Source organism: Prenolepis imparis, unplaced genomic scaffold, assembly GCF_030444845.1.
Source record: "Prenolepis imparis isolate NDT839.2.m4 unplaced genomic scaffold, iyPreImpa1.0 SCAF_6, whole genome shotgun sequence".
Lineage (NCBI taxonomy): Eukaryota > Metazoa > Arthropoda > Insecta > Hymenoptera > Formicidae > Prenolepis > Prenolepis imparis.
The window spans coordinates 6240843-6258147 of record NW_028141164.1 but is presented as its reverse complement, the minus strand read 5'-3'; the positions used below and the strand labels follow the sequence as shown (position 1 = coordinate 6258147).

At 33.3% G+C, this 17305-nt stretch overlaps 1 protein-coding gene across 10 annotated transcripts in view; it reads left to right on the top strand.

Moving 5' to 3' along the window:
* Positions 1–17305, top strand: part of LOC145937683 (fatty acid CoA ligase Acsl3-like) — a 37968-nt gene that overhangs the window by 14372 nt on the left and 6291 nt on the right. For 4 of the 10 annotated variants that reach the window (XM_083040945.1, XM_083040943.1, XM_083040942.1 and 1 more), the window contains 7 exons: positions 11822–12176; positions 12398–12766; positions 13148–13543; positions 13745–14057; positions 14136–14399; positions 14505–14780; positions 14872–17192. In XM_083040945.1, the coding sequence (XP_082897071.1) occupies positions 11826–12176; positions 12398–12766; positions 13148–13543; positions 13745–14057; positions 14136–14399; positions 14505–14780; positions 14872–15026 (2124 nt within the window). In that variant the 5' untranslated portion in view covers positions 11822–11825 and the 3' untranslated portion in view covers positions 15027–17192. Of the gene's footprint in view, positions 1–6914; positions 7033–7899; positions 7935–11821; positions 12177–12397; positions 12767–13147; positions 13544–13744; positions 14058–14135; positions 14400–14504; positions 14781–14871; positions 17193–17305 lie in introns of those variants that run through there. The other 6 variants (XM_083040940.1, XM_083040941.1, XR_014425606.1 and 3 more) reach the window with 5 other exon arrangements.

Sequence of the window (17305 nt, the reverse complement as noted above, 5' to 3'; positions counted from 1 at the left end):
ATTAATATATGACTTATTATATTACTATGTATGAGTGCGCTTTAATACATATAATTTTAAATGTGAGCTGTTTTGATAGAAACGCGCGTCCGCTTTCATTTAAATTGTTGTTTAAAATGTTACGAAGACATAAAGAAAATGTTCTTTCTCTAGAATTCTCAAGAGATCTCAAAGTGATAATATTGATGTGTTAATGCAACGATTCAAATGAAAAGAAGTGAGTCATCTCTTTTTTCGAGTCAAATATTTTTTCGAGAATACATTTCGGAAATTATACAGGACCTGTTTGACTTATATGATTAGCTATTGTCACAGTATTTTTTTGGAGCACGAGTTAACCACGTGGATCGTCTTGTTATACAAACCACAATGAAATAAAAGAGAAAATTTCTAACAAATTCTAAACTAAGTTTCTAAACTCGCATGACTCGCACAACTTCTTTGCAAAATTCGCTACCCACCTTCCGTAGCAGAAGACCACTTTTTATTTTCATCTTCTTCATTCTTTTTCTGACCGCCAAGTTGTTTTTCTAGCCGGCATTTATAAGAGATCTATCTGTGGGATATTAAACGCGATCTTTGTTCGGCCTTGTGTATACGATCGATCAATAAATTAAAGCACATATAAAATCCGCGGGATGTCTTTATTTGCCGAGCCCAACAATTGATTCAATCCGAAATACACTACAGCAGTTGAGTTTGGAAGTCGCATTACAGTGTTAAATGAAATGTTTACGCCACGCCGAGTGTCTCGCAAAGATTATTCTCTTGTAGTTTTATCGCTATCGCGAACCAACGCGGATAATTTACGTTAAATGACTTAATTAATTCGTTGTGCTCTATGGTATCGTCGGTTATGGTCACATTGATACACGCGCGAATATAATAAACTTGCATAATAATTCATTGCGAAATAACATACATTAAAAGCGTACCTAATTATAATTTATCGTAATGTAAATTCAAACACGTAATCATAAATTATTTGGTACTTGAACAATTGTTTGATGATTGTCTTATAGTATAATTTTAAATTCTAACATATGTTTTAACGATTAGTTCATTTGCGATTAGTTTTCACGAAAGATTCATTTAATTTTGTGGTTAAAAGAGTGTTGTAAACAGTTATCGCTTGTCAACCAAAAAAAATTAACATATTTAAAGTAGATATATTTCGTTTTAAAATTCGTCGTCGCCCCATTTCTATTGCTTCCGCATATTGTCCTCCTTTTTTTTCACATTTAATTAGTATAATATATAAAGTTGAAACTAAGGTTCGCGTAAATAGAATAATTTTTTCATGATATTTTTGAAGATACTGATCTTTCGTCATGAATGTACTTTCAATTGATAGTATTACTATCTACAGTATTACTAGCTATTGATAATATATTATTAATATAAATTTTGAAATCTTTTTTTTTATACAACTTTTTCTCATAAATATAATCAATCATCTCAATATTCAAACTTTTTTAAATCGATTATTGATTGTATGACAAAGTAAGAATAAATAAAAGGATTAATTGTCAAGATTTTTTAAAATTTGTCACCGGAAATATATTTGAGTGATCATATTGATCAAAACAAGTTTTTAATGTTGTATAAATGATATTCGTATGAATAACCGTAAAATGTAAAAAGATAATCATTATTTCATGACATTTTATCTGTGTCGATTTTATCTCTCAAATATATTTCTGGTGATAATTTTAAAAAATCTTGACAATTAATCCTTTTATTCATTCTTATTTTTTAATATACAGCTAATGATTATTTAACAAGTCTTATATCAGAACTCGTAGTTATTTGAATTTGCAAATATTGCCAAGAATAATGAAAGAATGTATAATTTTGTTTTATTTGCACTCTTACGTATTTTTTAAAAGTATGGTTTTAGATTCAGCATTATATAATGAATGAGAATATTGAGAACTTGTTAACTGTCGTAGGTACACAAGCGTTGATACAAAGTTTACGAATATTCAGAGTTGGATATTATCAGATAAGATAAATAGACATCTTATACGCGCAGATCCGTCTATCACAAACCGTACAATAAAAATAATTTCTTGACTGTGGTATACATTGGAAACATTTTGAGAAACATGAATAATTTATATTTATATATTTATATTTATTAGAAAAAAATTATTTTTATAATAAAACATTCGGAGCATTGTTTTAGAATTAGATTTACTTTATGCTATAAACAAATTTAAAAAAAAAAAAATATTTTCTCGGTTTATGAAAACTATAGATATTGTTACGAATAAGTGAGTACATTCCTAAGTATCCATATTTTTCTTGAATACCTGTATTCTTCTTATGGCTATTTTACTGTGACACGCGAATATTCAAACTATCGCGTGTTCGATTTGGGTTAAGCTACAATCCTTAGAAGCTCGTCAGTACGGCATTGAATTACGTATGCATATACGATTGTGTCACGTTCGTTATGCGTTAAATGCGTTACGGAGGACGGGTCATTCTTCTATCGCGGATACGAGTGCATCGTGGCTTATTTCAACATATTTATGGGGGACGTGTGTGCTTGTAAATTGGGTCAATGGTCGAACTCACTTTGTTACATTAAGCCGATCAAGATTGGCTTTCATCAATACGTTATACAGGAAGGAGATCAACATTTCTTGGTCGTAAATATAAAACGATATACGCTTGCGATTATAGGCATAAAAAAAATATATATATATATGAATGGAAATTTTAGAAATCATTTAGAAAAAGGATATATAAATATGAATGAAAATTCTGATCATTTAGACAAAAAAATTCATCATCAAGATTTTCTTTAAAAAAATGTTAATTAAATCAGTGATGTAAATACTAGTAAAAGTAATTTTATAAAATTAAAAAGATAATTGTATTTTAATGAGCTTCACGTGATAATTCCTAGGAATTAATGAACTGTCACAGTTCATATATTAAAACAAGTTATTTCCTTAAGTCGATAAGGATATCTCTAAATATTGAAATAGATAAAGATATTTTTTGAATGTTTTTCTCTCGACGATTTGTTTAATTATTTTATAAAATTTATAAGAGAATTATAAGAATATACTTCTTAATATATATCGACAATTGTGCGTTATAAATATATTAATATACATCCGTGGGAATTACATTATGAATGAGTATACAAACATGTTAGCTATCAAGCAAAATACTCCACGTGGCTTAGCTCGCGTTATATACATATGTAAAGTACTTTGACAGTAATACAATAATACAAAACAGTAATACAATGACATCGCGGCGTGTATATATGCTTATGAAGAATACCATGCTCAAAATAAACAGTATTGTTCACGCGTCGGTTTCGAATTATATCCGGTTGCTTATAAACGTTAAGTGTCGAAAGTGTAATCAATCTCGAGCATTCGTCGTGGTGACACGTCGCCAGTGAACGAAGGTTGCCACCGCGAATACAAGTAGTGACGTAACGCCTGGAATAGTGCCAGTGGACCTTATTACGACGGTCTTTTTCTTCTGTACGTTGCTCTTCGTGGATATTCGCTCGTGCAGAATTGCACTTTGGACTCGCCGATAAAGCGACCGATAGAACAACTGTTGATTACAAGTGAAAAAAAATATATGTTTATATAAGGCGCGTAAGAATTTCACCTTAAAGAATTTTTTATTACGCAGGAATCTGATCGTTCAATATTAATACAAAATATAATTTTGCCCATCTCACAATAAGTATCACGACGCAAATTGATGATGATGGACTGTAATTAATTTATGAAAAGCATATATAAATGAAAGCGTTTCTTGTATCGGCGGTTTTTTTAAGCGCTTTAGATTATTACCTCTTCTTTTTGTTTTTCAAGAGGGTAAACGAAGCTCCGCAATTTTGAAAGACGTGATATATGTTCAAAGATAAGACCAAGGATAAGACATACAGTTTTGAGTATTCAGATTCTTGTTTGTATCTCTGTTGAGAGATGTATTTATATAATCGAGAGATATATTATAAATCAATTACATAATGTTTATTTCTGATTAAGGATATCACTACGGAAAAAAACTGCTAATATATTTCATGTCATTCACGTAACCTCATGGAGTGGAAACGCGTGAGCGCTCTTTGTACCATCGATCAATATCTCTGGATAGTTATCGTCAAGGAATAGCCTGCGAACTTTGAATCTTGAGACTTGAAACAGGCCGAGCAAGGTTCATGTTTCTACATTCTTTATGTTTATTCTTTGCTCTCTGATACGATGTAAAAACACTTGCGAAAACAAAGTGTAAAATATGTATTGAAGAGAAGAAAAGAGACATTTGACATTTGTAATTTATATTTTTCATTACATAATTTTTAACATCTCGTCGATGTAATTTTCCATTTTGTCGACATTTCTCTTCGAATAAAAGGCACTTGCGAAATACGAAGAATAAATCTGTTCTTCGTAAGAGCAAATAGGTCGTTTCTCGCGTCTTCGTGCAAAGATAAAAATTTGCATATTAATTTAGATTGAGATCGATCGAGTATATTGATGCGATTAGCGCAGGAAAAATCAAACGTGATGAACTTCATACGTGAATAAGGTCGATAATAATAACTTTCAGACTTCGATCGCGAAAACTCTCTGGCTATCTCCGAATCCGCGTTTCCATTGCGTGCAATGCGTGCGTTCCGTCTGCGGATTGACACGTGTATCGGGGTCAAAGTGCACTTGACCGTGTCAGTTGCCGCGTGGTTAATGGATCATAAGGACCGTGGTGGGCAAATTGCGGACAATTTCGTCCAAGAATTCTTGCTTTCTCGAACAGGCCGATGACGCGACGATTTCGCGATGCTGGAAGATCCATCTCAATTTCTCTCTTTTTTTTTTTTTTTTTTTTTTTTATATAGGAGAAGTCTATTTTATTTCACGTAAATGCACATTAAAGCACTACGTACTTACGTATATAAATCGAGGCATATAAATCGAACCGTCGAGTCACATAGCATCTTGTTGATTTTGTTAAACGCGAATAAGGTCGTATATGTATAATCGAGGGGTTGGTCACTGAGGTAATTTTTGTACAAGGGCTAGGTAATTCAGCGGCAATCCAAAGGAAATTTTGCGCAATCCAAGGTAATTTTTGATAATTCTAAATAATCTTTAACATTCTCTCTCAGGTAATCTTGGGTAATTTAATAGGAAATCTAAGTAATCTAAGGGTAATATCAAATAATCTGTAGGTAATCTAAGGTAATCTTTAATTTTTGAACTTAGTGAACGTCATTGATGAATTGTATCTTTTTACAATAATATACATTTGCAGTCGATTTTTAGAGTCGACGCTTCGTAAAAACGTGCTTTTTTATAATTTAAGAATTGTCGTGGTTAGAGGTTTTCGCGGTACCACGTCTTTCTCTCTCAGGCCACGAACACACGAGCATTTAAAAATTGCGAAATGCATTTTTATCTACAACTTTTGATAAGCCATCGTCACTTAACGGTAAAGCAAAACCTATATTACAATTTTCATGTATTGAATATTCTGCCGATAATTCCGGTATTATTTTCATTTTTACCGCACTTTATTTTTATGAATGTATTGCAAAGAAAACAACTAACAGTAACAAAAATTAAATTTTTATTCCCAACATTTTTTAAAATATTTTAAAAATATATCAAAAAAATTTTTTTAAATGTTTTAAAATAGGACAAAATTTTTACTGTTTACAACAAATCAATTAAAATATATATTTAAAAAAATTCTTTAAAAATAATTTTAAATTAAAAAAAGGGAATATAAAATCAAAAAAGATATCATTCTAAATTCTAAGTATGATGGGCATAATTTGTATTAGGTAATCTTAAAGTAATCTGAGGTAGTATTAGGTAATCTTAAGTAATCTGAGGTAATTTAAAGGTAATCCGTATCAAGGGTAATTTTTGTACACTATAACCACTAGTGACCAACCCCTCGTGTATAATATATGTGTGAGTGTATAAATTTTGATCTGTTGTAGTCTGATTACTTTTTATAGTGCGAAGATTGGTTACAAATTCTAAGTTTGTTACATATTACATGCAAACTAGAGCCGACCTCTCATTAACTTATGTCCAACTTCTTTGTTAACATCATTCGTATATTGCAATCATGTTTTTTTCTACAGAGTGTATGTATATTACGATATTACTTATGCGCATCGTATTTAGATTCCTTGATGTATATATACATGCGCCAAAGTTTTCTATACGTATAGAGGACTTTGGCGCATAGTATTACGTAATCAAATCTGGATTTGTAACGTTACATAAATAACATCTCACAGTTGAGAGGAGATGAGGAAAACAAATTTCGCGACAGGTGGAAAATTACCATCTGTGGAATATTCAAAGATACACGATATTATTGCGTGCTGCAATACGGATATAGCGACGATATATATATAAAATCTCACGGCTATAAAGAACGAAGTAGTACATTTTTTATTATATACAAGGATAATCCTGTGCAAGCTCTGACAGTAGAAAATGCATTTGTTCAATTTCATCGTTTCAATGAATTACAAAATTATCGATCGACGTGTCTTCTCGACATCGTCGTGCACACAAATGATACTCGTCGTACGTTATAATATAATAACATTTAAAGGAATAGAATATGTTTTTCGAAGCATTTGCGTGTACGCGAGAGATCGCGCGTCTCTTCGCGGATTAAGATTTTTCGACGTTATCGAGAGTGCATCGATAACGGTGCGATTGTCGTGGATGAAAGGATCGAGAAGCGATTTTTCCCGGCTCTCTCGAGATATCCGCGAGCGACGATCTCGAGGCTCTCTCCACCAAAGTCGGCGACGAGAACGTACTTGAATGCACCACCCCGCATGCAGCTCTTGGAGTTCTTGACTAACTTGCGCCGACCTTGGGGTGTGGTTTTTCTTGCAGTGTGTCGATTAATCCGCATCACAGAGCGAGTGGCACCCAGAGGCGATAAAGAGTGTCGATCTTGGAATTAAGGGTGACCGGATATAACCGCCGCCACCATGATTGTGGACGATAAACAGTGAGTCGGTAGCGTAATAAAATGCGCTGCGTAGCTCGTAGATGAATGAGCTTCCACCACTATTAACGTGTCGCACCCCGCGACGCCCGCATGAATTTTTTCTCTTTGCTGGATTCTTTCACTATCGCTTTGACGAGATGACAATTCCTCGCCCTCGAACAGCTCGTGATGTTTAAAGTGTGCACTAACTCGAAGGGCTTTCTAAAATACATCCGGTATTTAAATCGAGCCCTTCGGTTTATTTTGCCTCGTTACTTATAGCACGATATTTACAGCACGTTTTTCTCTATGTAGTCGTCTTCTACATGTTGCAATTGCATTTATGATGTCCAAAAATGCATTTACACCCGAATATATTCGTTTCTCCCTTTTATTCTATGCTTTATTTTATTTTCAATTCTATGTCGTCGCAGTGACACGTTTCGCAATAATCAATTAAACGGCTGCGATATGCATCAGCTGTTTCTCAGCCGCTTCGATTTATATCTCTGTCTCTTATTTTTGGCACGATTTATACTACGACTTTTATTTTCGATGTTATCGGCATGCAAATCGTAGCTAGAGATCGTACGATTAGTATATTGAGCACTTCATAAATTGTGACAGCGTAATCCCTTACAACCTGAGTATTTCACGTTACTACATAGAAATCAAAGTTTGCAGAAATCAAGTTGAAAATCAAACTGCTACATTTAGTAATGAAAAGAAAATATCTTTTATAAATATATGCCTTATTAATTTTTTTCCCTACAAAATATTTCAATCAGCTATCGTACAAATATGAAGAAATTGAGCAATCGATATTATCGCAAAAAAATATTGTAATTTTTTTGAAAATAATGTGGATATAATTTTTATTTGTGACAGGATTTTCTTCAATAATGATTAGCGCTTGAGTACAAGTAAGTCTTAATTTCGATGCAACTATTTGCATCAAATTTGAATGATTCTGCATAATTTGTAGATTTGATTTCTGATTATATTTCGTCTTTATGTCAAAATCTTGGCTTTTGCATGCTTATTGGATATGTTAATTTAATACTAGATAAATATGTTAAAGTATGTTGTGAGATCTATACATATGTCAAGTAACCATACAATATATATTACAAGATATAGATTTAATTCACATATTGATTTACGTTCGTACGTATTGTAAGGGGAAGAAACTAAGGTATGGTATTGATTTTTAATGGTTTTTTTCTCTTTCTTTCCTTTTTCTCTTCTCTTTGCATAAATTTATAATAAACTCGCGATTTATAAGCAATCGTATATTAGTTAGATAGGTAAAAGTATCATCTTCTCTCTAGCTTTAACACTGTTACTGTATAAACTTTTCCATCCGAATCAAAACTAGATAATAGAATAAAATAGGAATAATAATTTCTGAATTACACACGCAAGTGAATCATTGATATTTTGTAATATAATTAATTTCTCATCGTAGAACACGAGAGTAATGTATTTTTACTTCAGGTTTTGTTATTTCGTCCCTACGATATTTTTACTTTATGATCCAGTTTTCCATAAAAGAGTTAGCTTATTACACATATAATATATTTATAAATAAAATTCGCAATTTAATTTTTTTCGTACGTTTTTTCTAAACACGTCTTCGCAAGAGAAATAAAAAGTTATCGCCATAATCCTGCGTTATAATTCTTGTTTGCTCTATCGGATTACGTGGAAGCGGTTTATTTCTTGATTCGCGAGAGGAAAATTTTTATCGGACGGGAATTTTTTTTGTTGCAAATCGTTGAAAAGATAATCGCAAATATATATACACCCAGACAGATAAAAAATATGGCCGTGAGACGTCTGTTACCGCACATCTGGTCTCCCATCGTCTCCCCTTGAACGTCCGTCTTATACACGTTGAAGACTCTTTAAGGCACACACGATAGCATAGATAAGAAAGGCTCGTCGGTTCCATTCGTTCATCGCGTGAACTCTCGCGACGTCCAAAGTCCGCGATGATATTGAAATCTCGATCGCGTGTTTTCTCTCTCCTCGGCGTCTTCCTCCTCAATACCTACATGATTCGATCTCAATCATTATACAGAGTGACATCAAATTATCAAATGTATCTTTAATTAAATTCTATGGACAAATTTGTTATATAGAGAGACAGCACCAGAGTAAGAATTTGCTTAACATCTTTTTACATATCGAGATATATGCGAGACTTTACTACGGTAAATAAAAATTAAAAACAAGATTATATGTGTTATCTATCTATGTTTTAATATTTATATGTTTGGGTTTATAATCTTTTTTTTTTTTAAAGAAAGGTACGTACTGTCAAATAATATTTTATCGTTAAAACAATATTTTCTTAATCTGTGGTTGAAACAACATCCGATTTTGGGACACCTGTATTTTGATTCTTTATTTTGCGATTTTGTAAAAAGGATTTAAAAGTTTTTAGTTAATGACTTTTTTTGCCTTATTTCACTATTTTCTTACTAACGGAACATAAATTATATAATTATAAAGAAATTGTTTTTTTTTCTTTATAATGATTCGTAATACACTTTTCATTTCATCATATCATGTCACGTATTTTATATAGTTAATTCATTACTGTTCTCTCTATGTTTACAACGAAAACAAATATGTTCATTTATTAATTAAACTGAAATTTTCGACACAAGTTTATTTTATTAACTGCTTTTTAGAAATGTCACAAATTTACGTTTTTATCAAGTTAAAAATAAATTATTTATCATTCTTACATTTACATCGGAGTTTTACATGCGTCAGTATTAATGAGGCTAAAAATAACACTTGTAGCAATTATATATTTGCATTAATAGTACATTATGCAGAATAGTTAAGTATAATTATGTATATTTTAGTGCGCATTTTTTGTAATAATAAAATGACTGCTCTATAATTATTTTAAAATTATTTTTATTGTTATAAAAATATATTTTTCGTGTCTATACAAACAATTCTTTGGCGAAAAAATAAAATTGACACTTTCAATTTACATTTTCCTTTGGATTTTATAATTTCAATAAAAAACGCGACAGACTTTCGTTTATTTGTCATTGAAAATTGAATCGCAGGAAAACTCAACTATATATAATATCACAATTAGTGACATAACTTGTGTTTATTTGATTTGCATAGTACTCATACCGAGTGTGTGCGATTACAAGTAGCGTGATACTGTCTACTCGACATAAACGATTAATAACAAATAAAATAGAAAGAAACTCGATTAATAATTGCAACGTAGCGTACGTCGTGGCTACTGACGTAACTGATACACTCGTCGTATAAGTGCGACGTAAAGTTCAGGGATGATCGGTATATCGCGAATACGAGAGCGCAATCAGAATAATAGAGTAAAAAGGAATCAACGGAAGCGATATGCGAGTCCGCTGATTTAAATTGACTTCAGCGCAAAATGATATTCTATTTCAGAATCGAAACTCGACATGATGAAATTTTGCGATTAAAGCGAACTTGAGATAATTCTTTGCTTTATCTTTCTTTTTTATCTGATATAATAAAAATAATTCGCGATCTCTCTCAATATTTTGTACATTATGAGGTAATTGTTCGCAATGTTAATATAAATTTGCGTAATTATATAAATTAAGAAAGATTAAGTTATATAAATTTTTATGTAACTTTTTCCGCGGAAAAATCACCTTTTAAAAGCGCACATAAAAATCTTTTTTTAGAAGTTTAATGAGTATATTAATTACGTTCAAACGTAATATCAGGAAATTTTATATATCATCAAGAATATATAAATCTCGCAATATATGAAATATTTTCTCTTCACTCGCTAGATTGAAAATCAATCATCAATGTATATTCGCAGTTAAATAAGATATAACGCGATATACAGTTGAGTGGTTTTTTTTTTGCGTTCGTCGATTAAATGGAAATATCGTTTCTTTTTTTATTAACATTAAAAAGCAACAAACGTTCTAGTACTTTAAAGAGAGAACTAGAGAAATTAATTAATTCAATTACACATCTCTCTAATTAAGTTCATTGTATTAATTATGGAATATAAATTTATAAATATACATGTTTTTATAATTGTTGATATATGTCTCGATTAAACTTTTATATCTTATTGTTTCGATGATTTATTATTTTTAACACTTTATCAATCTTAATATATGGACATGTTATGTGTATTTACTTGTGCAACAACTCTTCTTGTTTCTTTCACACACTTAGCATGATAAGCGTTGCATATATGTATAACTGCTCTACACAAGATAAATAAAAGATGCCTATTGTTTGACAGAAATTTCCAAGAAGATTAATCATATTGATATTAATTATTGCTTATCGGTTTGGCGTATCCTATATTGCTTCGTTATTGACATGTGAATTTATACATATATTTGCACGATGCATGACTTCGACATGACTCTTCTCTCCGATATACTCTTCTCATTTACGCTTCGATGCTGCATACGTAGCGTGTGCAAATAAAAACTTGTCTGGTATAGATAAGCAAACGAGATATACCCAATACCTGATAAGAGAATTTTGTAACTGTGTAAAAGTGACTATAAGTGCTCGAACTCGCTCTTTCTGCGAGAATTACAGAGTATCGCGACTGACAATGAATAAATTATATAATTAATGTTCTCTTCTTTTTTCAAGAGATCCAAAAATAAAAAGAATCTGTTTGTTAATTGATTTATTAATCACAGATTTTCGCACTTGTTATCATCTCTTTACGTCCAACTTTCACAAGCGCCAATTTAATGTTTCTAAATACGAATACTTAAACGATTTGTTTATTTATCAGGGAAATGGAAGGCTTCTGGATTAGTGGCGCGATCTCCGCGATCAAGGCTCTATCGTATGTGTACGACTTGCTGACGTTTCCCGTATATCTTATACTTCAACGACCCTGGGAGAAGCGCAAGGCCTCTAGGAGGATTAAGGCCCGTCCGATCTTCAAGGATGAGCATCAGATCACTTATAGAAGCGTCGACTCCCCGGGGCCGATGCATGTCATGCTTGAACGTGAAAAAGTCGACACTTTGGAAAAAGTGCTTCTCTGGGTTGTCAAGATGCACGGCGATAAGAGATGTCTCGGTACCAGGCAGATTTTAGCGGAGGAAGATGAGCCTCAACCTAACGGTAGAATCTTCAAAAAGGTAAGACACTTGAATGTAAAAACGAATAATTTTTGGGGGAAAAATTCTCGTTTCTCGTCGATTACGACTATAATATAATTAAGGCTTCAATAAGACTATTTAAGAAGAAATATCGATAAAAGAGGAACTCTTGGAACAAATCAATTATATGTATCTGTGTGATCAATCAGTGTCGAAAGGAGAAGCTAATTTTACATCGTGAAATTTCATTTGTTTTGCAGTATAAAATGGGAGAGTACAAATGGACGTCTTTCAACGACGTCGACAGATGTGCCGTTTCCTTCGGGCGAGGTTTGATGGAGCTGGGTATGAAGCCGCGTAAGAATGTCGTTATCTTCGCCGAGACAAGAGCGGAATGGATGATAGCCGCACACGCGTGCTTCAAACAGAATTTCACGGTGGTGACGATTTACGCGACCCTGGGTGATGAAGCCATCGCTCACGGTATTAATGAAACCGAGGTGAACACTGTCATTACCAGTCATGATCTTTTGCCAAAATTCAAGCGGTTGCTGGAGATGGTGCCGGAGGTCAAGACAATTATTTACATGGAAGATCAACTCAAATCGACTGACACCAAAGGCTACAAGGTAGCATTTTGAATATCGTGAAATAAAAATTTGCATTTAAATGAATTTACGCGTTAAGTTATGAATATAAAAAGTTTTAATTTGTCATTTTTTTTAACAGTGACATAATAGTGTCAACACAATAGCGTCATTTACGAAAAATGTTAATTTAAGTAATCGATTATTAAATGCACTATTCGGAACCGTATTGAATCAGTCAGTAATATTTCCTTTCGAAAGTTTGTCTTCGCCTAATAGTATTTGACTGTTTATTATTATGCTATTATTATGCTATTTACGTAATCATCGATGATGTCTACTTATGACGAGTGCGATGATGTCATTTTCCTATTTTTTCTCTCTTTTTAAAAATATTTTCTATAATTTATTTTTGTGTTTTAGGATGGAGTGCGACTGGTACCCTTCTCCGACGTCGTCAAAATGGGCAACAATTCGAACGCGAGCGCTACTTCACCGAAAGGCGATGACATGGCTATAATTATGTACACGTCAGGTTCAACTGGAGTACCGAAAGGCGTGCTTCTCTCTCATAAGAATATCATAAGCACTCTGAAAGCATACTGCGACGCGGTAGAAATCAGATCGGACGATGTCTTTCTCGGTTTCTTGCCATTGGCTCACGTCTTTGAACTTCTGGCCGAAAGCGTGTGTCTTTTGAACGGAGTACCCATTGGTTATAGCTCGCCGCTTACACTGATCGACTCGAGTAGCAAAATTCAGAGGGGATCAAAGGGTGATGCCTCCGTTCTACATCCAACTTGTTTAACCGCGGTACCGGTAAGTATTTTTGCACATTTTTAGTTTTAAATAAAAGAAAACGATTCATTTAAAGATTAAAATAAAATCGCCGTTATATATGATTTGCATTTATTTATCTGCAAGTTTTTATCTTATTTTGATATAAATTTTATAAGTACAAACGAAAGAGAGTTGATGAGACACACACTGTACAACTCGATAAATATAAAATTGTTTCAGCTTATTCTCGATCGCATCTCCAAAGGAATAAACGAAAAAGTAAAGAAGTCTGGCCTGTTGAGGCAAGCCATCTTCAATTTCGCGTACGAATATAAGCTGAAGTGGACTAAACGGGGCTACAAAACACCTATCTTTGACAAGTACATCTTTGGAGCTGCAAAACAGGTGCTCGGTGGTCGCGTTAGGCTTGTTCTTAGCGGAGGCGCTCCGCTCAGTCCAGACACTCATAATCAAGTGAAACTCTGCCTGTGCGTCACCGTAACTCAAGGATACGGTCTTACGGAAACGAGTTCTTGCGCAACTGTTATGGATAGTATGTATTCTCCAAGTCTCTAAGTGACAAGGAATATTCGTGTATTCTTCATTTTTATTCTTTATCCTTTGCTTTTAGCGCATGATAGAACTACCGGAAGAGTCGGTGCACCAACCACAGTTTGCGACATTCGTTTGGAGAATTGGGAAGAAGCTGGTTATCGGGTTACAGATCATCCGCATCCCAGAGGAGAAATTTTGATCGGTGGCGACATCGTTTCCGCGGGCTACTATAAACTACCGGATAAAACGAAGGAGGACTTCTTCCAAGAAGACGGCAGACAATGGTTCCGAACAGGCGACATCGGCGAGTTTCATACGGATGGTTCTATCAAGATTATCGGTACGTCGCAAAATTTATGTTTTAGCACAAAATTTTTTCACTTCTATAAGGCAATTTCTTATGTTAATTATTAATTTCGACATCTTTCAATAATGTGTCTTACAGATCGGAAAAAGGATCTGGTTAAATTACAACTCGGTGAATACGTTTCTTTGGGAAAAGTCGAATCCGAGTTGAAGACCTGTCCTGTCGTGGAAAACATTTGCGTTTACGGAGATGCGAATAAAGCTTATACTGTGGCGCTAGTCGTACCTAATCAGCAATATTTGGAAGAAATCGCCACAAATCAAGGCATAACCGGAAAGAGTCTTGAGGAACTCTGCAACGATCCACAAATTGAAAAAATGGTACTTCAAGAACTCGTTGAGCAAGCAAAGAAATGTAAGTTTCTATTGATTTATAATCATTAGTCTCGCGTTCTCTATTATTACCAGTAATTTGTTATTGCTGAACGTGTTGTCACTGTTTCCAGGTAAGCTCCAGAGATTCGAAATACCCGGCGCAGTAAAACTATGCGCGGAACAATGGTCTCCCGACATGGGCTTGGTAACCGCGGCATTTAAACTCAAGAGGAAAGCAGTTCAGGAACGTTATCAACACGAAATTAATAGAATGTACGCCTCGTGATGTTCCGCCATAGGGTGCACCAAGTGCTGCGTGTAATAATGGGGATTTAAAAACCTAAGAAATTCACCTTGTCCATAGTAGACGGTACCTCGATAATCCTCAGATATAAGGTAAGCTCACGTCACACACGTCGATTACGCGACAAATTCATGGTATTCGCGTGTGCAATCGTAGAGACAATTCCGATCCGTCGACATTTTTGGCAGATCAGTTATTGTCGTCGATTCGGTACAACGGAGCCAAGAAAGTCGTTCGGAATGCGCCGAGATCTTTCGATCCGAAAATGAAAGTATCGCCTCTCGCATTTCTTCGTTGGGTCTTCCGAGGGTAGCAAATTTTTCGCAACTTTTCATCGATATCGATTTATCATCCAAGTTGAGTATTTGATTTCGAACAGCGAAAATCGATCCGGATAGCATGGAGGCGATGGAATTTTGTATCATCGTGTATTATCAATTTTACGTGCGCATTTTATCGAGGACAGATCGATACGGTAAAGTCATATTGTAGCGATTGAGAAACAAATAAATGCTGCAAAATGATTGTTCCGTTAGAAAAATTGCCGCCGTCTCTCTCTGCCTTTATATTGATTATTTTTAATTATCTCAATTGATTCGTCGTGCCTATATTGCAGTAGTGCACCTAATTGTTAGTATGCTTATGGGCCAGTCACGATATTTTTGCGAACGAGCTAATTTGCATAAGTTTACAACTCGTACGGTGTACTTATTCTAAGTATTATTCAAAATCGTCGAGTTCGATCTTGGAAATGTTTTAGAAAGAATCTTCTCCTGCTACTTTGTTGCAGTAGTATGGCATATGTATATATAGAGGAGAAATGAAGAGAGAAATGAGGCTGTTTGTGTTGATATAAATCGGCAAGTGTTGATATAAATTCAAGAGGTAATTTCAATAATATAATATATTATGTAAATTAAAATTTTTTTCTCCATCTCATCGGATACTACCACTTAAAACATTATGCTCCGTCTTATACCTGTGTATAAGACGTCGACGTATTCTGGTTACTTTTTGAAATGTTAATTTAAACATCACAATATTTTTCTCAGTAACAGGATTGTATTTTTGTGTATGTGTATGTATGTATGTGTAAGCGTGTGTCTGTTTCATTATTGTATGCTTGCACATATATGTTTGTAAGAAAGAGATTAGAAAGTACGTACGTGAGCTTATGAAGAAATCATGTTTAAAAATCTATAATTGTTTTTTACTTTTAATCTCTCATGTGCATATCTCTGTCGGTTTGAATTGTAAGAGCGAATTAGCGAATTATATTTCGAGATGGAACTAAACATCTGTATATATATATATTCTGTGTATATATGCAAGCTGTTTATATATATTCAAGTATCTTAAAATATAACTATATAAATATTTTATTATCTAATTTATATAAGAATGTGAAATACTTTTCTATCGACCACTAGAAATCAGAATATACTATAATATATTGGCTTATTTTCTTTTATTATTTGTGCAAATTATATATACAATATTTTATATATATATATATATATATATATATATGTATAAGATATAAAATATATTATATATATACGTGTGTGTAAGATTATCTCGATATTAATTAAATTTAATTAATATAATTTTTTAGTGTAGTTTATCCGCACGTTCCCTCAGATTCTCTCGAGAAATACGAACCGGCAGAGAAATCAATGCAGTCCAAGAATATGATAACATATAATATCCGATCGCGTAATGCACGTATAGCAATTAAGTTAATATGTGCGTTCAACGTTCATACAGACACAAAAGCTTAATACGTTTTTCGTATATTTTTCTGTTCCGTCTTACGGCGGGAGTTACTGTCAATAGAATAATCAACAGGGGCACGAAACGATAGGGGTTAATGAGAGTCATGCAATTATCAAAGGCAGCTCGCACGTAATACACTATTTTTTTTCACTCGCCACGAGAGTTCCTGCGATAGTTAAGTGTACGAGAGTTGGTACTAATCTCTTATTCGTTATTAAGCGTTGTACATTACTTAGATAGACATGGTCAATTGTCAAGTGTTATGGCATCACAAAATATAATAATTATTAATATGATTAATAGCATTATTATTACTATCATTTGGAAATAATGATTTACAAAATAAATGTACAAAGCTGTATATCACACTGACTTGAAAATGTCTCTTCGTTACGCATCTCGTTTTCACTGTCACTTATTCCATTTCCCAGACACATAATGTATATTTATTCGATAAATTTTCCCTGAAAATTCCTCTAATAATT